Source organism: Hyperolius riggenbachi, chromosome 3 (genome assembly GCF_040937935.1).
Source record: "Hyperolius riggenbachi isolate aHypRig1 chromosome 3, aHypRig1.pri, whole genome shotgun sequence".
NCBI lineage: Eukaryota > Metazoa > Chordata > Amphibia > Anura > Hyperoliidae > Hyperolius > Hyperolius riggenbachi.
In genome coordinates, this window is record NC_090648.1 from 121,237,135 (window position 1) to 121,260,162 (window position 23,028).

General features: G+C 49.0%; 1 protein-coding gene across 1 annotated transcript in view; it reads left to right on the forward strand.

Annotated features, from left to right (window-relative positions):
• The window catches only part of LOC137562978 (lathosterol oxidase-like), a 78,192-nt gene that overhangs the window by 42,921 nt on the left and 12,243 nt on the right, over positions 1 to 23,028 (forward strand). Inside the window, exon 3 of the mRNA XM_068274856.1 lies at positions 11,289 to 11,421. Coding sequence (XP_068130957.1) covers positions 11,289 to 11,421 — 133 coding nt within the window. The remainder of the gene's footprint in view (positions 1 to 11,288; positions 11,422 to 23,028) is intronic.

Consider the following 23,028-nt stretch of genomic DNA (forward strand, 5'->3'; position numbering starts at 1 on the left):
GTAATGCATATCCTTGAGGTCCAAAGTACTTTTTTCGGATGAAAGCAACTTTTACATGTCATTCGGAAATCAAGGTGCCAGAGTCTGGAGGAAGACTGGGGAGAGGGAAATGCCAAAATGCCTGAAGTCTAGTGTCAAGTACCCACAGTCAGTGATGGTCTGGGTCAAAGTACTTTGGACCACTGAGCAACAGTCCAGTGCTGCTTCTCTGTATCCCAGGTCAGGCGCTTCTGCCGCTGTTTCTGGTTCAAAAGTGGCTTGACCTGGGGAATGCAGGTGCCCTGTAGCCTATTTCCTGCACACGCCTGTACACCGTGGCTCTGGATATTTCTACTCCAGACTAAGTCCACTGCTTCCGCAGGTCCCCCAAGGTCTGGAATCGGTCCTTCTCCACAATCTTCCTCAGGGTCCGGTCACCTCCTCTTGTTGTGCAGCGTTTTCTGCCACACTTTTCCCTTCCCACGGACTTCCCACTGAGGTGCCTTGATACAGCACTCTGGGAACAGCCTATTCGTTCAGAAATGTATTTCTGTGTCTTACCCTCTTGCTTGAGGTTGTCAATGATGGCCTTCTGGACAGCAGTCAGGTCGGCAGTCTTACCCATGATTGCGGTTTTAAGTAATGAACCAGGCTGGGAGTTTTTAAAAGCCTCAGGAATCTTTTGCAGGTGTTTAGAGTTAATTCGTTGATTCAGATGATTAGGTTAATAGCTTGTTTAGAGAACCTTTTCATGATATGCTAATTTTTTTTATAGGAATTTTGAGTTTTCATGAGCTGTATGCCAAAATCATCAATATTAACCACTTCTGTGCCGGGGGGTATTTTTCTGATCGGTGCTGCGTGGGCTCTCCAGCCCGCAGCACCGATCAGATAGCAGCCAGGGCGATTCGACTCCCCCCCCCCCCCCCCCCCTCCCCTTTTTTCCCCACTAGGGGGATGTCCTGCTGGGGGGGTCTGATCGCCGCCGGCTGCTTGCGGGGGGGGGGGCTCTTCAAAGCCCCCCTCCGCAGCGCTTCCTGGCCTCCTTCTCTCCCTCTCCCTCCCCGTGTGAGCGGCGCAGGACGGATTTCCGTCCTGCGCCTGATGGGATAGGCTTTAGCCTATCAGATGCCGGCGATCCCCGGCCAATCAGAGGCCGGGGATCGCCGATCTCCTCTACGGCGCTGCTGCACAGCAGCGCCTTATATATGTAAACACCGGGGAAGATCTTCCCCGCGTGTTTACATTTACCCTGCGAGCCACGATCGGCGGCTCGCAGGGTGTTCACGGACGGCCTTTTCCATGGAATCCACTTCAGGATTCAGGGGCGTACTTAAGCGTACGCAGAATCCTGAAGTGGTTAAACCAATAAAAGGCTTGAACTACTTCAGTTGTGTGTAATGAATCTAAAATATATGAAAGTCTGTTTATCAGTACCAGTACCAGTATCATGTTACAGAAAATAATGAACTTGATCACAATATGCTAATTTTTTTAGAAGGACCTGTACATTACCAGTACATACTACACTATATTGGGCTCTTGGTGTTCTCTCTCTCTTTCTCAGTGAGCACCATATGGGGAGGATGGAAGCTCCATGCTTCTGGTATGTCTTCTTGTCAGCTGTTCAGTTGCTGGCAGTATCTGGAGTCTGGAACTCAGATGGAGGCAGCAGACAATCAAGGGCTCATGGCACTATGGGAGAAGTTCGGACGATGCCATTGGCACAACTAACGCCGGGGGAGTCTTGGCCCGGCCCTGTTGGACATCCTAAACTTTTCACATTTCAAGAATTTTGAAATGTGAAGCTCCATGTAAGTCATAGTAGAAACTAAACTCCACATCCACATTGGCAGATGAATTCAGTACATTGGTAGGTGAATTCAGTAGTAACGTTTATTGGAAGTGTACATGCCTTAAATAGCCAATGCATTTCATAGACATTCACCTGCAGCCTATATGGCCATCAGTGCTGCTCATCAGGATTCCGGGTAACCCGGATAATCCGAACTTTTTCAGCTATCCGACCTGATTCGGATTCTGGATACCTGGGCCCAAATCCGGAATGTAAACCGCAGATATTTGGTCGCATACCCGGATCCGGGTACTGTTACCATGAAGATGACGTCATTCAGCCAATCAGAGGGCTCCCAGCCTAAGCCCAAGCAACCAACCACAGAGGGGAACCTTGGCCAGTCCCTCCTGTATATAAGGAGGGGGCCATGATGAGAATCTTGTCCTTGCTTTGTGACTGCCACTGAAAAACAACTCCAGTGTGTTTGGCTGAAGCAAGTGCATCATCTGAGTGATAAACCCAGCGTTTCTGAACTTAAACACCTTCACTACACTATTAGTCTTTCAGCTGCAGCAGCTGCCTGCTAGTTAAGTCCTGTGTCTTTGTCTGTGCGCTGCTGCTGTTTGTGCACACAGTCCAGACCTCTTGCTGCTGGCTGGCCTGCTATTAGTCTTAGTAGTTACACAGTATAGGTAGATAGGATTACTGTGTTATATTGTGTAGTTAGTGCAGTGCTATTAGTTAGAGAGTGAGAGTAGTACTGTGTTAGCTGCTACTACAGATTATTGCTGTGCTGCTGACTGAGCAGTGTCTGTGTGTCTTGTTGTACTCTGCTGTCTCTCACTCCGTGCTGATTCACAGTCCAAGCCCGCCGCTAATAAAGTACAAGTACCCCACACATCATCTGTGACATCAACACATTGTACTATGTCTGGCACTGGCAGCCGGGGGAGGGGCAGCAAGGCCAAGAGGAGAGGGAGTAACATTACGGCCTCCGTCAGCAGTTCTGCTGCATCAGTCTCCATTCCTCTGCTACACACTGGCTGTCCAGCTGTTAGGGGGAGTCACGCTGCAGAGACTCAGCAGTGTGTTGCGGGCATTTTCAAGCAGGGTCAGCAGCGCAAATTGGAGGAGAAAGATGCCGTGCCTGTGATGCAGCTGATGGTGGATGACGAGCAGGCCACCACCAGCCCTACAAAACACATTGTGGACGTCTTTGGGGAAGAGTCTGAGATGGTGACGGTGGTTATTGGGGGGGGGGGGGGAGTCTGTCAATGATGTGTCAGCAGAAGAGGAGTTTGAGGCGGGCTCATCATCCCAGCAGTTGTTCGAGGAGGGGGAGTTTGATCTTGATGATGAGGTGAAGGACCCGCGGACTACCATCGACCGGAGGGGGATGTCAGCTCTGAGGAGGAGGCTGATTCAGTGGTTCTGGCACGCAGGATCAGCATTGAAGGGATTGGCAGGAGCAGCAGTGGGCATGGAATGCGTGACCCACAGCCTGCTGCTCCATCTGCCAGTGGCACTACTACCACCAGCCGCACCACTCAACCCCAGGCCCCAACCACCACTGGGAGAAAATTAGCAGCAGCAGCAGCACCCCATTCTGAGCGACATAAGGGCAAACTGCAATCACCAATATGGCAGTTTTTTCATTTGCCCTCGCTTGATAGCAAGTTTGTAATGTGTGCCATGTGAAGATGAGCAGAGGGTCTAACCCCTCCAATTATGGCACCTCCAGCTTCATCAACCATCTGGCCAATAAGCACAAATCTGAGCACTAGGAATTCAAGAGGTTGAAGGAAGCTGGCGTTGGCCCTTGCAGTGGTCAGATCACCATAACCCCGTTTGCCACTCCTGCCGATACAGGCCTGTTCAGGCAGCCAGTCCTCCTCAGTGGTCTCCTCTGCTCCCTCCTCGGCTTCCCGTGCAAGCCCAAAACGCCACCACCACCAGACCCTGCTGAGTGAGTCGTTCGTGGTCAGGGCTCAGCCTCCCGGCAGCCATTGCATATGCCAGCTGAACGGCTTGCTTACACGGGCCATGTCCTCCCAGCTCCTCCCGTACTGCAGGAGGGGAGCCAGATGCGTGCGCTGGATTGGCCAATCCCCAGCCGGCACTACTTTGCATGCACGGCCATCCCAGCACTGCACCGATTTGTGAAGGCCAACCTGGAGCGTGGGCTGGATCATGCGTTGGGTGGGTGTCCATGTGACCATGGACTCCTGGTAAAGCCGGTTTGGTACCTCTCTTTCACGGCGCACTGGGTCAGTTTGGTGGAAGGGGGTGAGGAGGGGACAGCAGCATCATCACCCCAGTGGGTGGTGCCACGCCGCAGCAGGGTCAGGGGAAGTGCAGCAGGTTCCAGCTCTGATCTGGTTCCATCCTCCGGCAAACCCGCCGCCAAACATCCCTGCCTCAGCAGCAGCGTGAAGGCCCGCCACTGCCAAGCGCTGCTGCAGATGGTCACCCTGGGCAAGAACAACCTTACGGCAGACCACGTCCTGGCCAAGCTCCGAGAGCAGGAGAGGAGTTGGCTGACCCCAGAGACCTGAAAGTTGGAGAGGTGGTGGCCGACAGTGGGGCAAACCTGGTTGCCGTCATCCACCGGGGAAACCTCACCCACATCCCCTGTCTGGCCCATGTCCTGAACCTGGTGGTGCAGAAATTCCTGCGCACCTACCAGGGGATGGACACTCTTTTGGGAGTGGCAAGGAAAACCGTGGGTCATTTTTGCCGCTCGGGTAGTGCCACAGCGTCCCTGGAAGCCATGCAGCTGGAGCTGAACCTCCCACGGCAACGGCTCATCATAGACGTTCCAACACGCTGGAATTCCACCCTGGCAATGTGTGAACATCTGGTTGAACAGAGGCGGGCTGTCAACCTCTACTTGGCCAAAGCCACCATGGAGGCCAACTTGTCCAGGACAGGCACCACCTACCTCCCGGACATCATCAGCCCTGTTGAGTGGGGAACAATGCACCTGGTGTGCTTGGTGCTTGGCACCCTTTCTGGAGGCCCCCAACATGGTTAGCCGACACCATGCGTCGCTGTGTGCGTGGGTGACCATGGTGTGCATGCTGGAAAAGGCCCTCAATACTCTGCTGGAAGTGGGAGAGGCAGCCTTGATCCAGCAGCAACCTTCGCAGTTCACCTCTGTGCGGCAGGAGGAGGAGTTTGAGGTCCCTGACCTTGAAGAGGAGGGGGCACAGCGGAGTGCAGCTGCAGTGGTGCGGGGGTGGAGAGAGCAGGATGAGGCTCAGGAATCAGAGGAGGAGGACAGCACTGTCAGCGGTGCAGAAGATGATGTCAGCAGAGATGGCGTCCCTGTTCCCCATGGCAGTGCACATGCTGCAGTGCCTGTGCAGAGACCCAAGGGTGAAGCAGATGCATGCTCGGGAGGACATCTGGATCACCCTGATGCTGGACCCACGGCTGAAGGGGAAGCTGGCTCAGTTCCGGCCTGTAGGAGGAGATCCTGTGCGCCAAATGAGGGACTTGCAGCGGATTCTGGTTCAGCGCTTGGAGGAAGCCTTCCCCCCCCCCAGACTCCCACCTCCCCTGCTGTCACAGTCCAGCCAGCACAGCAACAGGTGCCTGCATCCAGCAGCAGCAGGCGCCTAACAAACCTGCTGTCTCTGACAAAGGCGCTCTACGCCACGCCAGTACCGCTGCCTACAGAGGAGGTGCCTGCAGCAGCATCCGGCTCTAAAAGCCAGAACCAGCACCTGACCCGGATGGTGGCCGACTACATGTGGTCCTACAGCGGGCTTGACACCGACAACCCTGTGGACCCCTTGAAGTACTGGGTCAAACACCTGGATATCTGGAGCGAGCTGGCGCAGTACGCCCTGGAAGTGCTGTCTTGCCCGCCTTCCAGCGTGATGTCAGAAAGGTGCTTCAGTGCGGCCGGTGGCGTGGTCACCGAGAAGTGCTCATGTCTGTCCACCCATTCTGTGGACAGACTGACTTTTTTTAAAAGTAAACCAGGCTTGGGCGGTTGGTGAGTTCCTGGCCCCTGTTGTTGGTAAGAAGGGCAAATGAAGTGGCTGAGTGAGTGGGAATCACTATGCCTGCCTCACCACCCTTTACCACCACAACCTCCTGACTCCATCTTCATTAAGCCAGATTCAAATTTTTTTTTACAGCCGTGGTACCAACAACACTAGGTGCCATCAGGGCCGGCCCGCTCATGAGGCGGGGTGAAACTTTTGCCTCAGGCGGCAAAATTCCAGGGGCGGCACCCGCCCGTCCGTGGGTGCGGGGAGCCGGCCGCCGAGCTGGAGGGGTAGCTGGCAGGACGGGGGTATTGGGCCTAGCGGCGGGGAGGGGGGGAGGGGGGTCGGACCCCCCCCTCCCTCGCCTGGGTCCCCCGCGCTCCGCTCCCCTCCAGCCTTAAATACAAGCAGCCGCTATGTGTAAGAGGCACGGGCGGGGAGGACTCACCTCTTCCTCGTTCCAAGCGTGCGTTCCACTGACGTCACTTCCTGCAACGCTGCAGGAAGTGACGTCAGTGGAGCGCACGCTGGGAAGAGGTGAGTGTCCTCCCCGCCCGTTCCTCTTACACATAGCGGCTGCTTGTATTTAAGGCTGGAGGGTAGCGCAGTTCGGGGGACCCAGGCGAGGGAGGGGGGGTACGACCCCCTCCCCGCCGCTAGGCCCAATACCCCCGTCCTGCCAGCTACCCCTCCAGCTCGGCGGCCCCCCAGAGCGCGCCCCCCAGGGGGGGGGGGGTGGCGGCGGAAATTTTTTTTTTTTGCCTCAGGCGGAAAATAGTCTAGGGCCGGCCCTGGGTGCCATAGTGATTATATGAACACAATAGCTGTGTAATTTTTTTGGATGTGTCTGTGCTGTCCGAGTTGTGGGGAGGCCCCAACTGCGGCAGTACGACTGCTTCCTGGAACCTCTCCTTTTCTAATGTTTTACCTGTGCTGTGGTACCAATACTAGGTGCCATAGCGATTATATGAACACAATAGCTGTGTCATTTTTTTGGAGGTGTCTGCTTTCCAAGTTGTGGGGAGGCCCCAACTGCAGCAGTACGACCGTTTCCTGGAACCTAGTCCTGATGTTAATTGACAGTCATTTTTTTTTGGGGGGGGGGGGGGGATTTTAAGTCTCCACATCATCAATTAGTGTTCCCCTTTACAAAATAATGATGCTACATGCCTCATATACCCTAAAAAACGTTTTTAAAGCAATTTAAGGGCCACTTCTGGTTTTCTATCCGGATATCCGAATCCTTCGGATATTGCGGTCGGATATCCGATTCTGATCGGAAAATTTTGAACTCTGATATCCGAACCGGATCGGATAGAGGGGTATCTGGATCTGAATTAGATCCAGATAGTGAAAAGTGGTATCCGAGCAGCACTGATGGCCATACTTTGGCCTTTTGATTTGTGCATACCGGTAGAAGAAGGGAGGGATAGGCTCCCACCATACAGGTGGGTGTGAAAATGAGGCTTCTTCGGTGTATCGCAGTTCTATTTTTTTACTAATGCCCCCCCTCCCCTATACAGTTTCCTGGTGTCTATAACCCCTCTTCTTCTATACAGGTCTCTGTTGTCTCGTGGCCCCGTCCCTCTCCTATAAAGTTCATTGGTGTCTAATGCCCCCCCATAAAGTTCCTTAGTGTCCAGTGTCCCATCTCACTTTCCCATGTGGCTTCGTAGTTCCAGTGCTTAGCCATATAAGGTTAGCTCTTAGGTGCTTATGGGAAAAATGTAACGCAAATTTGATATGAGTTTGACATGTTATCCTAAAAAAAAGACCTAACTTAAAAATGTCAACATTAAAGGACATCCGAGGTGAAAATAAACTGATGTGAAAAACAATTGCTTCTATCCTGCTTCTCCTAAAATTACTTTTTTTTTTTTTTTTTTTTTTAGATATCTCTAAAAATGTAGTTTAAATCTAGTTAAGTTTTTACTTTTTCATTGTCTTTGCTCAATGACACCTTCACTGAAAGGGAAACTTAAGTCAACTATAAAAAATGAGATTAACTCACCTGGGGCTTCCCTCAGCCCCTAGCAGCCGATCGGTGCCCTCGCAGCCCAGCTCTGACGCTCCAGGACCCGCCGGCAAACACTTCCGGTTTGGCCGTCACCGGCCGACAGGCATGGGAACGCGAGTGATTCTTCGCATTCCCAGCCTGTATATCGCCCCCTATGCTGCTATTGCGACCGATCGGCTGCTGGGGGCTGAGGGAAGCCCCAGGTGAGTAAATCTCATTTTTTATAGTTGACTTAAGTTTCACTTGAAGTATGCCAGAGCTTAAATTTATGAATTATTTACCCTTTTTATCTCTTTCCTGTTCTTAGAAGCCATTTACTGACAGGAAAGTATTTTATTGCTATAATTACTTATCGGTGAGGGTTATGCTGTAGTCTGACCCAGTTCGACCCATACAGAAACTGTCACTTTCATTCCTGATGTTTAACTCTTTCAGACAGACAAAGAAAAAAAGGAACACAGCCTAGTAATTTGTGTGCTTGGCACTGTGCATACACGTCTATCTCATCTTGTCATATGTCACCTTGTTTGTCCTTTAAGGGGATTGTAAAGTGAATGTAATTTGGACAGTTTAACTTTCCTGGGGGTTACAGCTCCCTGTAGTCCTCCTGGCCCTTTGTCATTGTTCCCCTGTGTTCCATTCAGCTGATGTGCCCCTCTGAAATCTGGCCAACTGGGCCAGTCGCGGGCTACTGCACATGCACGGCCCTGGGCCATGCGCCTCCGGTTCATGGTTTTGTAAGAAGCGTCCAGTGCATGTACTGTAGCATTTTTTTTACAAACTGCAAGCGCAGAATGCCCCCACTCTGTGGAGCATGATCCAGAGGCCGCGCATGCTGCTTTCAGAAAACACAGCTGCTGAATGGAAGAGTGCGGACAGTGAAGGACCAGGAGGGCTACAGGGGGCTGGAAGAAGCCCCAGGTAAGTTAAACTGCCCACCTTTATTTCACTTTAGGTTTTTGTTTAAAGTAAACCTCAGACAAACACAGCACGGGGTTCATACTTACCTGGTGCTTCCTCCAGCCTCCTGTAGTCCTTTGGCTCCCTCTCTGTCCATCCTCCCCCTTGTAGTATAGTTAGCTAGATGATGCCTCCCCCCTTTAGTATAGGTGGCTAGATGACTATTTTGCCCCCTTTAGTATAGGTAGTTAATTCCTCCCCTCTCCCCTTTAGTATAAGTAGCTAGATGATTACTTCCCCCCCCCCCCCCCAATTTAGTATAGGTAGCTAAATGACTTCTCCCCCCTTTCCCTTTTTAGTATAGGTACTTAGATGACTACTCCCCCCCCAGGGTTGCCACCGTATCCCTTTAAATACTGACACATATGAATTATACAAGTCTTGTGGCTAGTTAGATGCAGTTTAGGAACTGATTATGTGTGAGTAGCCCCAGAACCTGTATAACTTAGATATGTCAGTTATAGAGATGAGGCGGCAACCCTGCTCCCCTCTCTAGTATATGTAACTAGATGACCCCTCCCCCCTTTAGTAAAGGTAGCTAGATGATCACGCCCCCCCCCCCCCCCAGATAGTCCGATGGTCATCACGTGACAACAGAGAGAGATAAGCCAGATGGAGAGGGATGCTCACAAAGCAGCTATGGAGGGGAATATGAAGGAAAGCTTTAGCACTGGAGAGAAGCCCAAGCCTGGAGAGGTGAGCCATGCTGCAGCCTTATTTACTCCTCTCCCAACTCTGCATGAGACCCGTGAGTCAGGGCAGCGATGGTGGGTGGCAGTAACTGTGGAATGGGTCTGTGGTCCGTCTGGCAGCATATCGGACTGCTATCTGCGCCAATGCCAGGCCACCCTTTGTCCTTCTGCATCCTAGGCCATGACCTCTGTGGCCTTGCCGCATATCCGGTCCTGAACAGACAGGACCGGACAGACACAAAGGGAGCCAATGGACTACAGGGGGCTGGAGGAAGCCCCAAGTAAATATAAATCCTTGTGCTGTATTTCTCAGGTACACTTTTAGGCCTCTTGCACACTGCAAGCAATTCCGATTCAGATTCCGCTTTTTAATCTGTTTTTACTTCCGATTCAGATTCAGATTTGCAGTTTGCTCCTTGCACACTGCAAATCTGAATCTGAATCGGAGGTAAAAACTGATTAAAAAGCGGAATCTGAATCTGATTTGCTTGCAGTGTGCAAGAGGCCTAACTTAGGGACAATACCGTATTTTTCGAACCATAAGACTTTTTCCCCCCAATAAAAGGGGTAAAATGTGGGTGCGTCTTATGGTCCAAAGGTGGCGCTACAGCCTCCCCTAAAATTAATCCCTGACAGTCTAGTGTCCCCCCTCTTCCCTCCTTCACGCGGCTGCAGCCTGTACATGCTGCTACCTCTCTCCCTCCATGCAGTGCGGCTCCAGCCTGTACTCACGCTGGGATGTCCTGGAAGTGGTGACAGCGATGTCTTCAGGCTGGTTTCCAATACCCCCTATTTCCTTCATTGCACAGTGGCTCCAGCCTGTTCATGCCGCTCACGCTGGGATGTCCTGGGAGAGGTGGTGACAGCGGTGTCCACGGGCTGGCTTCAGATACCTTCCTATCTCCCTCTGTGCAGCGCGGCTACCAGCCTGTATATGCCGCTCAATCTGGTGTGTCCTGGGAGCAGCGGCTCTTCCCTCCATGCTTCGGCAGGTGGTGTCTTGTAGATTGCGGTCCTCACTTAATGAGGTCATCAAGCGAGGACCTAACCTACGAGACACCACCTGCCGAAGCATGGAGGGAAGAGCCGCTGCTCCCGGGAGACACCGGTTTGAGCGGCATGTACAGGCTGGTAGCCGCGCTGCACAGAGGGAGATTGGAAGGTATCTGAAGCCAGCTTGTGGACACCGCTGTCGCCACCTCTCCCAGGACATGCCAGCGTGAGCGACATGAACAGGCTGGAACCGCGCTGCAATGAAGAAAATAGGGGGGTATCTGAAACTAGCCTGAAGACATCGCTGTCACCACTTCCAGGACATCGCAGCGTGAGCAGGCTGCAGCCGCGGTGAAGGAGGGAGAGAGGGAAGAATCGGAAACCAGACTGTGGACACTGCTGTAACTGCTCTCAGGAAATCCCAGCGTGAGGGACATGCACAGGCTGCAGCTGCGGTGATTATTCATTCCAGTTTACCTGTGGTCTTTGTTGTGCAATTTATTGTGGCAGACCATACCAATTTAGCTCACAGACTAATTCTAACTCACAACACTGACCTCAGGAGCTTGGGGGGAGAAGTTCCACAAGACGCTTCTGCACCATGGATGCACCAGGTTTAGTATATATTTTTTTCCCCTTGTTTCTCTACTCTGAAACCTAGGTGCGTGTTATGGCCTGAAAAATACGGTATTTGGCCAAGTAGAAGTCTTCTCTCCGTTGTTTTTGTTGTAATTCTGTCTCGATGAATGTTTGTTTTTAGCATGTCTTGACGTAACTATATGTTCTTCAGCTCAAGGAATACAACTTGTGTCTAGCACTCTGTATGTTCTCATTGACTTTTCTCTCACTTTTAGAACCAGGTCCGCAGAGAGATTATCTACTTCATAAAATCTATGCCTTGGATGAGCATTCCAACTATTGCCCTATTTCTTGCAGAAGTCCGCGGTTACAGCTATCTCTATGATGACATTGACAGCTCTCCCTTTGGTAAACAATTTTATCTGTATTGTTATCATATGTACTTTGTGCCTTATACTTCAATGATGGCGCTACAGTATATTCCCAGTTCAGAATGTTTCCAGCACAAGTGCATGGAAACACTGCAGAGGTAATTATGATTCTGTTTTCTGTACATAAGTCCAATGCATTATTATTCCGTATCCATGGGAATGAACACTAATAACCAGAAACGTAGTGAAGTTTAGCAGATTAAATTACAATTGTTTCTGCAGAAATATGACCTGAAAAATATGGTTAGAAGATTTGTCTGCTGATTGCATTGCTGTGCAAGTGTAGTGCAGCGCTGCTAACCTACTTGCACCCCTTCTAATTAACGGCTGCCTGCTCCACTGAAGCCCTGGCGGGTCAAGTGGCTTTAATGGATTTGATCCCTGCATTTTGATTGGCCCAATAGGCTGCATGGCTGTCAGGCATCCTGTTGGGCCAATCAAAGTGCGGGAATCGCGTCCATTAAAACCACTGGACCCACCGGGGCTCAGGGCGGGTTCAGTGGAGCGGCCGTTACTTAGAAGGAGCTCGAGTAAGTTAGCAGCGCCCGCTACGCTGAACTACCGCGTGTAGCGTGCGCATAGCTTCCACCCCTGTCACTTAGCAGCGCGGCTTAATGAATCCACCCCCAGCTGTGAGGCCTGCTGGAACCACTGCCTTATTTCAGTTCCTATGCTCCAATTTCCTCTGCAGTCTTAACCCTGTGTGGCGTGTCCCCGGTCAGCTGAGGGATGACAAGTGCACGGTCCCAACACCTGGTTACAACCAGGCCTTGAACTGAAGTAAGAAAAAAAGGGATACCAACAGAACCACAAAATCAGAGTCCAAGTCTGCAACAGGTGATTAGAATAGCATGGTACAGAATCTCAAAACCTAGTGTCACAGAAAAGAGCCGTGAAAAACGCAGGTGAATCGGGAAGATTCACACCGTTGCTTTTCTGATCGCTCCCCGGTTAGATTTGCGCAGTCATTGCAGTGTTCAGAATAACATTTTTTCTTTTCATGAAGTATGTTTGTTGACCAGTGAAGGCACGTTTGTTTAAATTAACTTGATCAAAGGAATTCCTTGCTGGCCAGTGACACAGAGGTGTGAAACCCTAGCCAGAATCCTGGTGTAATATGTCAAAGGTTGTCTAGCTGGTCACACTCAGATGCTAATTGAGCACCAAAAGTTCCTTTTATCACAGGAAAGACTAAAGCTCAACACACACCATACAATCTTGGTTGTACAGATTTACCAAATCTATGTAGTATAAGGGCCAACAGATTGAAAATACCTGGAAGGATTGATTGGATAAACTCTTATACTACGTGAAAGTGGTAAGATTGTACAACCAAGATTGTATGGTGTTTGTTGAGCCTAAGACAAGCTCCCCCAGCGGGAGGCCAGCCGAAGTTGCTCCGATTAGGAATAGATTTAAATGCATGTGGTTTATAATTTTGGTCTGTTAAATGAAAACCGTGTATAGCACAGCTATACAATTCATATAAAACGGGAAACCGAGAGCCCAATATAGTGCAGTATGTCAGAATAGTTTGATGAAATGATAAGGTGAGAAAGATTATACTCACAAACATGGGTTACCGTCCAGGTAACCACTATAAAGGCAGGTGAGGAGATTAAGCCTGTCCTCACTCAGGGCTAAGAAGTCGCTCTCTGTAGGATTGAGAAAAGGAGGTAGCACTCCAATCCACCAGGAGTGGACGCAATGGATTTGTGTGTTGTACAGAGGCGCCAGTAGGATAAAAATTCATAAAATTTTTAAAATTTGTATGGAGGAAGTGGTGGGCTAGCCTCCACAAACAAACAGACGTCCTGTTGTTATATAAATATACAATTTTATTATACGATACCCCACAAAGGAAATGCAACGCGTTTCGCAGGTCAAGCCCGCTTCATCAGGCAAACAAGGGGTTTAACTGTTGGTAAAAGACATAAATAATAACATTCAGCAAAAACTAGACAAACGAGGCTATACAGATACTACAGGCTGTGGGAAAAACTATAGACAATATTATTGGTATGTAGCATCAAATTGCATGGAGCATACATTGAGATCGCTTAAAATATACATATGGTCTATGTGCATAATATAATTTCCAAAGGGCATATTGGTGGATAGTATAAAGACGATGGGAGAAATGGTTAATGGAGGTGGTGGGGGGAGGGGAGTGTGGGGGGCACAGAGTAGGAAAGTTACAGAGGTTTTATTAGAAATGATAAAAGTATGGTGGAGAGAGCGATGGGCTTGACATAATAGTAACCCTGGGTGGAAATGGAAAATGCAGGAAAAGAGTAGTAGTGGATGGAAAGGCAGGAAACCTATGTGGAAACATATGTGGAAACAGTAAGTAGTGGGGTGAGAACAATGAGCTGGAGGTAATAAACAGGAAACAATAAACAATAATAGTAGGTAGAAATATCGAAACTGCAGGACTTACCAGGGAATCTGTGGTATCAGGAATAGCGCCTCAGTGTCATACTGTTGGCGCTGGTGTGCTTTAAATGTGTTGAAAAAGGAGGGAAAGGCAATTAGTGGGGGCGTGGGCGAATGTTGGTGGGCGGGGTTAGGTCCTGGCTAGGGGCTGGGCGTATTGGAGGCAGGTCCTATCCTCGGTAGTGGAGTGAGGAAAGGGTGTGTCCCAACTCTGTAGCAAGTGCTGGGTGTATGGGCGAGAATAGCGCAATTGCGCTGTGGATGGGCGTGTAGGGAGGGAGATGTGGCGGCTGGTGTACGTCGCCGAAAAGTGACGTACTGCTGCGGGAGCCGGGAACTGTGGCCATACTGAGCATGCGTCGGGTATGACGCAGTACGCATTTGGTGTAACGCGCGGCGGGGGCCTATGATGGTAATGCGCATGCGTCCGAAATGACGCAATATGCATAGGGCGTGTATGATGCACATATGTCAGGGGTCATTGCGCAGGAAGTGTGGCCATTTATAAAGAGGGCAACTTGCCCTCCCAACTCGTTTGTAGTAGAGGGAAAGATTAGACAACTATTGGACTATGGTAAACATTGGTATTGGTAGTTATCAGTGTATTGGGTAGAGTCAATATGTCTGGGCCGGGTTCTCGCATACGGGTCATAAGTGTATACTTCTATTAAACACAGGGTAGCGATTTCAGGAGAATAGGTACGATTGTGTATGTTCAGCAACAGGTCATAACCGCTAAACGATTTTTAAAACGTTTAATAACAAAAATGCATTACATACAGTTATATACACCTATTAACATATAAACACAGAGCTTAAAAATAAAAAGGAATAAAATCAGAAAATTCTTATTTAGCTAGCTGAGCAGTCCATTTGAAGCATGAAGAAAAATAGTCCAGTTTAAAGGTAGGCATTCAGGTTAAAAGTCCTTTGTACACAACATGCGCCCGGTTCTCCTTAAGCACATGTCTGGACTTCCCTGGTCGATGGAAATTGAAGAACTGGGGAGGAGTTCCTCGCAAACACTTTTTACTGACCTGAGTTTTGGGGCGGTCACTACCTGGAAAGTAGGTGTGTTTAAGGCAGGGTTACCTCCTGGCAGTCAGGTTGCCACCCACAGACTCAGAGCAAGGAATGTACCAGTTATTAATAATTTGTGTGACTCGGCCCAAGATTGGTGCATCGCAAATCCGAGACCATATTGATAAGCAGCATGCGACGCTGTATTAAACGAGGCTATACATGCCTAGTCTAACGAATTCGCTCTACGCATGCCGGATAAAGTGGTTTCTCTGCAGATTCCTGATAGCTAGAAAATTGTAATTTAGGTGACTGATAGAACTGATTTCTAGATATCAGGAAATGTAATTTTTGTCTTGCTGTGCCAAACCTATTTTGAATTATTAATAAAGTAAATGTTCCCTTTGTTTGAAGCTATGAGCTTGGAGGGAAATTTGAATCTCAAACCAGTTTGAGCTGGTTTGGTGGAGATGAGCTGAGTGACCAAATGGCCTCTGCCCAGGGAAGCTAGCCACTTGTGAAATTCTTTCCTGACACAGGATGTGGGGGAGGGCTGCTGCTCTCAGTAAGAGAGAGGGAAATTGACATCCATTGTGCATTTACCCAGGACTGACAGGAACTGTGCATGACCATGCGAAAATCGATGGCGATTTTGCGCACGACTTTCCGTAATATTCGTCACATAACCCATCTAGTTATTGGTGTACGACCCTTCTCGGGGACAGGACAGCCTAACGCACTCATGCAAGATGTCATATTAATAATAGTATTTTCTGACAATTATGAATCTGCTATCCACCTAAATATGACATGTATCGTTTGAGTTAGTGTTTTACAATGTACGCTCAAAATCCTACTAGGAGGAGGTGGGCTGTCATTGGTGGGTAATTCAGAGGGGGCAGGCGTTGCCACACCCCCAGTACAGCTTCATCAAAAGCACATTACCAGCAGGCGGACTTCAGTCCTCCATCTTATCATCTGGATTACAACCAAGATGGCAGCTGGGTGGTCCTCTGCCCAGCAGCAAGTCTATTGCTGCTGGGCAGAGGACCACCCAGCAGCCATCTTGGAACCGTAACATCTGCTTGGATTACAAAATATGCCTAAAGGCCTATGATTCTGAAACCAAGGACTTTGCATTTCTTTTCCCAGAAGGACATATTTCCACGAACTTAAGTATTTTCTCCATTTTTATTTTCATACTGGCTACTAATGTTTCTATAATTGTTGATTTTAATGATTTTCATGTATATATTAATTATTTATATTGCATTTTTAATAAACAACACTAACGTCATTTATTTGTTCAGCTACCCTGCTATTCAGCCGCACAAACTGAACCCTGGCTTCTGAAGAGTCGCTACTATTGTTGATAGCTAGATAAAATAGTGTGTTTAACCGTTTTCTATTTGCAGGCCTAGAGTCAGCCAGTCAGTGGGCTCCTCTATCCCAAGGTAACAGAGGTGGTGGCAGTTATACCCTGAAATAGTGTGTAAGTTGTATTACCGTAACTCACAAGCTCCCTTCTAGTCCGTCTGCTGCCAAAATCCCAGCGGTTTCTGCGCACCGATTGCGACCACAGATTGCATGGTCTGTGTGCTGAAACCGATTGGAATGCATTGTGCGGTCCGGCCACTAGGGAGCTTGTGACACCTAGGCAATCCAATATCAATCCAGGGCTCATACACAATAGATCAGAATATAATGACACTAAGGGATAAGGCAATATCAGATCAAGAACACTTTCAAAGGTCTGTCCAAGAAGCAATCCAATAACAGGGTCAAAAGGCAAAGCAAGTTCGTACACGGAAATTCACAATATTAATCACACCCAGCAGAGTTGCACAAGGCAGTTGTGATGTCTGCCAGTGGATGCCAGCGGCGGAATGCCGAGACCCGAGCTGCGGCTCTTGCTTCCGGGTCTCGGCAAGCTGCTGATGTCACTGGAGCACAGGGTGGCTCTCACACGCTATTGGATAAGCGGAGGACGCATTCCCAGTATGTGCTCCGCAGAGGTGAAACAGTAGTGCACGTGTGCTTGCGTGTCAGCTGGTTAGTCCTTGTATTTAAACTCAGAGAGCGCCCCCAGTCATCACCCGTGATAGCATTAGCTGTGCCTCGTTGCTGGATATTCGCTCTGTTCCTGATTGACTCCTGTTGCCGATTACTGCTTGTGTCCTGACCTTGGTAACCTCTGATTGATTCCTGTTGCCGATTATTGCTTGTATCCTGACCACACTAATCTCTGATTGCTGTTGCCGACTACTGCCTGAATCCTGGACTTCCCTTGCTGGCTGCCTGGATTGACCTCTACTTGGACACGGACTTGCATGAACACTGCCTGTACTGACCAGTGTTGCCAACTCATCCCTTTAATTACTGACACATCTAAGTTATACAGGTTCTGGGGCTATTTGCACATAATCAGTGCCTTAACTGCATCTACCTAGCCACAAAACCTGTATAATTCATATATGTCATTAATTAAAGGGATGAGTTGGCAGCACTGGTACCGACCTCGGCTTCCCTTGACTACGCTATCTCTGGAAAGTATATCTGGACTGCCTTGTAACTCTGGAACATCTGTCTCTGCAGTCATCTGACTTATTCATCTGGATTGCCTCATCCCCTAGGCCTCAAGTGACTATATACATATACTTGTGAATACTGTGCCCATTGATTTGCTAAGTTATCAGGTTCTACTGGTGGATTACTATCTGTCAGTCTGTATGATACATCTACCCGCAGGGTGTATTGTAGTATTGTGTTAAAGGTAGGAGTTTCCACAGGTGTTACGTGCTGGGCTATAGGTCAGTCATATGGACATACAGCCTGACCTATAGTCGTTGACCAGACAAGCCTGACAGCAGTTTTGCTATCATGGGCAAGAGTAGATTGATCAAAGCATGTATAAATAGGTGCAGGGCATGATGGAACCTAAATTCTGACATCTCATTGGCTATTCCTAGGATACTGCAGCTAAGCCTGCAGTACCCATCTTTTACCACTAGGGCAGTCTGACATTCTAAAATGAGGGGCGAGCCACGGAGCTTTGCCTTTAGGAAGTCCTGGCCGTGTACGCTGGCACACGTGCATGGTTCCTGCAGATGCCACCCTGGCTCGCAGTGGAAGTCGGCCGCCCAAGCTGGCTCTCACAGGGGCAGGACTTGCTGTGGGAGCGTTACAGAAGGTGAGTTCCTTACACAAGCTCAAAGTCTAAAGCTGGAATTAGATTCAGCAGCATGATGCTGTTGAGACTGAAGGTAACAGAGCACAAATAGAACAGAAAACTGCTAGTGATTGGGCTTACAACTAAATGTGCCCATATATCACTCACTGTACAGTATGGGCAGCAAGCAGCAGCAGCAATGTATGGGCAGACTGGCCATTATGGATGGTCAGAAATGTCGAATTCTGACTCCAAGGAAAATCAGATTTCCACCAATGCCAATTTCCGGTTCTGCAGATTTCCGAGTAGCCTTTTTTGTCATTTTTTTGCATTCTCTTATTGGCCATATACTCCCGAGTTGACTCAGCATTCTCTGATTGGTCTAATGCTTCTGAGTTCTGTGATTGGTCTAAAATCACCAAATTGCGGTATTTCCGCTGAAATCCGATTTCCGAGTTATATCCAAGTTCCTAATAGTACCTTTTTTGGTAATTTTTTGCATTCTCTGATTGGCCAAATACTTCCGAGTTGTTTCTGCATTCTCTGATTGGTCCAATGCTTCTGAGTTCTGTGATTGGTCTGAAATTACCGAGTTATGGTAATGCAGCATTTCCGCCGAAATCCAATTTCTCTGTTCCGTGTTCTGATTTCCGATCGGAAATATGTAATTCCGAACGGAATGGAACTTGCTGTAAAGACGGACACGGCAGAGGACGCCAGGAATTGTGCCATTACACAGTGATATTTTAAAACGCTGCTCACGTGCACAGGGAAAATGAGAACAAATGTAATTTTACAGCATGTCTGATCAATTCTTTGGACCAATTTCTGTCTGAAATCGTTCAAAATATCAATCGGTTGGACAAGTTGCAGCACCGATTTGCTTTAGATTCAATACAATTATTGAATAGGATAAACTACCACAGTCCAATGACACTTAATAGAATTCTCCTTTTTGTGCACCTTTTCCAAGCGAAATATTAAAGTTGCCTTTGCTAAATTTGTTAAAAATTACTTTTTTAATGACAAAAGTATAAGTATAAACTACACAGTCCAGTGACACTTTATAGAATTATGTTTTAAAGTAAACCTGAGACATTTCAAACAAAAGGATTTATACTTACCTGGGTTTCCGTCCGGTCACATACGTTCTGCTATCAGCCTTGGTAGCACCTCCTTGGTCATGTTCCCGTGGTCAGGAGCGTTCTGCGCCTACATGGTTAGGTCAGTAACCCAACCAAGGAGGTTCAAAATGCGCAGTAATCCCCAACTGGCTGAATCTGAGATTTTAACGGGGCTGACTGCAGTGGAATGGATGGGACTGGACTGACACAGAGGGAAGCCCACAGACTTTAGGGGGCTGGAGGTAAGTATAAATCCTTTTGCTTGATTTATCTCAGGTACACTTTAAGTGTACTTGTCCCAAGAAAGACTAGAACTACTAAAATTGCATTTGCTTACCTACTTACAAAAAATGCTGGAGTCCTGTTCATAATGCTGATTCTCTTGCTGTAAAACTTTCCAAATCATTTAATAGAGCAAGTTTACTTAGGTCCAGGGCCGGCCCGCTCATGAGGCGGGGTGAAACTTTTGCCTCAGGCGGCAAATTTCTAGGGGCGGCATCCGCCCGTCGGTGGGTGCGGGGAGCCGGCAGCCCAGCTGGAGGGGTAGAGGGCAGGACGGGGGTATTGGGCCTAGCGACAGGGAGGGGGGTCCCCCTCCCTCGCCTGGGTCCCCCGTCCTCCGCTCCCCTCCAGCCTTAAATACATCAGAAGCGCAACTCGTAAGAGGCAGTGGGCGGGGAGGACTCACCTCTTCCTCGATCCAGCGTGCGCTCCACTGACGTCACTTCCTGCAACGCCGCCCACTGTATTGTAAATGGACGGCGCTGCAGGAAGGGACGTCAGTGGAGCGCACGCTGGATCGAGCGAGGAAGAGGTGAGTCCTCCCCGCCCACTGCCTCTTACGAGAGTTGCGCTTCTGATGTATTTAAGGCTGGAGGGGAGCGGAGGACGGGGGACCCAGGCGAGGGAGGGGGGGTCCGACCCCCCTCCCCGCCGCTAGGCCCAATACCCCCGCCCTGCCCACTACCCCTCCAGCTCGGCGGCGGCGGCGCCCCTCGCGGCAGCAATAATTTTTTCAAAATTTGCCTCAGGCGGCAAAAAGTCTAGGGCCGGCCCTGCTTAGGTCTTCTGAAATTCAGACAGGTGTATTTCATGACTGCTCTGCATAATGACAAAATGGGTATAAGGTATATGTGTCTAAAATATGTGTAGGCGAGAAGCATTAATTTACAGTATCCCAGCAATGACACGGTAGACAGTTGTCAAAAACCTGAGCGGTTCTTGCCTTTTTCATGATTGCTAACTCAGTAAAGGACCAGCCTTTAAAGGGAATGTCCAAGCAAAATAAAGAAATGAGTTTCACTTGCCTGGGGCTTCTACCAGCCCCATGCAGCCATCCTGTGCTCTCATAGTCACTCACTGCTGCTCCAGTCCCCCGCGGGCAGCTTGCCGACCTCGGAGGTCGGCGGGACGCTTTGCGTACATTTTTACGCATTCTTGCTAGTGCAGGAACATTAACACATACATTTTTACGCATTACTGGTTTAATGTGTACATTTTTACACATTGAACCAGTAATGCGTAAAAATGTATGTGTTAATGTTCCTGCACTAGCGGGCATGCGTAAAAATTTACGCAATGCGGCCTGCCGACCTCCGAGGTCGGCAAGTTGCCAGCGGGGGACTGGAGCCGCAGTGAGTGACTACGAGGGCACAGGATGGCTGCATGGGGCTGGTAGAAGCCCCAGGTAAGTGAAAATCATTTTTTTATTTTGCTTGAACCTTCCCTTTAAAGCGTTGCTATCATATAAATCCGGCATAGTGGGGTCTGAACCCTCTATAACTGTAATTATAGCTTGACGGTATACCTTGAAATGAATCAGAGCACTCAGTATATGATTTTATATATAAAAAAAGTTGTATTTGCTTATCATACAGCATATATACAAAATATGAACAGTTCCAAGTAGTGTTTCCTTCTAACAGTATTCCATCTTATCATGGCTTTATAGCCAAGCAATCATCAATCTTCTAAGTACATTCATAAAAGAATATAACAGTTGTGTTATGTAGAATAAGATCAATAGTAGTCTCATCTGTATTAACCTCCTTAGCGGTAACCCCGTGTGTGACACGGGGTAAGCCGCCGGAGGGTGCCGCTCAGGCCCTGCTGGGCCGATTTTAATAATTTTTTTTTTGCTGGACGCAGCTAGCACTTTGCTAGCTGCGCCAGCACTCTGATCGCCGCCGGCCCCTTTGCGATCGCCGCTATCTGCTGCGGCGCGGGCCCCCCCCCCCCTCCAGACCCCAGCGCTGCCTGGCCAATCAGTGCCAGGCAGCGCCGAGGGGTGGCCCGGGACTCCCAATGACGTCCCGACGTCAGTGACGTCGGTGACGTCATCCCGCCCCGTCGCCATGGCGACGGGGGAAGCCCTCCAGGAAATCCCGTTCTTTGAACGGGATTTCCTGATCGCCTATCGCCGGAGGCGATCGGCGGGGCTGGGGGGATGCCGCTGAGCAGCGGCTATCATGTAGCGAGCCCTCGGCTCGCTACATGATAAAAAAAAAAAAAAAAATAAAAAAAACTGTTGCGCTTCCCCCTGGCGGTATTTTTCATACCGCCAAGGGGGTTAATAGCTGTCTATCTAGTAGCTGTGTAAAACTTGTAGTAATCTTCTTAAAGAAATAGCATACAAAATATCTTCTAAAAAAACTTCTTGCTAACATCTTATCAGAACTTAATGCTGAAAAATTAATAAAGTAAATCACCAGAATATTAAGCATATTACCCCTTTTCTGTCATTCCTTCAGCATCTAGAACCACGTGTGGGAAGGTAGTTTCTGCCTCGTGTGTGTTCTCAGGAGATTGGAAGGCTAGTGCAAGCTAGTGCTTTCAGCTCCTACTTTTATAGTGATTGGATGCAATATGGCTGCCTAATGTCAGATACAGCAGTGTTACCTCAGCGGCGGAAAGCAATGGGACCACTGCTCCCACATCTGACGTCACCGCGGCGGCGGAAGTGTCCTCTCGGACATCTTGCGCAGCCTCCAGGCAGGACAGGTCTCTCAGTGGCACATCAGCTCAGGTCGGCACGCTTGCGCACGGAGCGGCAGGGCCTTTATGGGCTTAGAAGACGGATCAACTGATCGGCTGGTCAGCTGACAGCAGGCTGCTGGTTCTCGCTGCTGATTGGCCAGGCAGCGCTGGGCGGGTGGTTTTGAATTGCCTGTCTCTATTTAAACCCAGGGATGTCAGTGGCTCGTTGTCTGTTGTTGCTGAAACTTCACAGTGAAAGCTCTCAGACCTTAGTCAGATCCGTGTGTGCTTGAACCGGCAGGACCCCGGGGATTCACACTAGCTCAGGATTATTATTATTACTACTGTTATTGATTATTATTGTGTATGACCCTTTGCCTGTATCTTCACTACTCTCTGCCTTATGATTCTGTACCTCTGCCAATCTGATCTGTTGCCGACTTCAGCCTGAATACTTACTCCGATTCTGTCTCACGATTCGGTACCTCTGCCAATCTGATCTGTTGCCGACTACTGCCTGAATACTCACTCCGACTTTGCCTAACTATTTTGTACCTCTGCCTGACCGATCTGTTACCGACTTTGGACTGTACGACCACTCTCTGAGTAGTGATAGTCCCCGCCTCTAGGGCTATCACTCTCTTGTGTTCCTGAAACATTACTGTGCACCCAATCACGTGTGATCATACTTTGAATAAAATACTGACTATTGTGCTGAAAGAGCTAGTTCTGAACATCAGATACATCACTGTTCATTACACCTAATCTGAAATTTCCCTGAATCCCAGGTTCTGATTGGCTGAAACTTCCGTGCGTAGCGCGCTATCTTTGTTTTGAATACTGTAAATAGTTGACATTT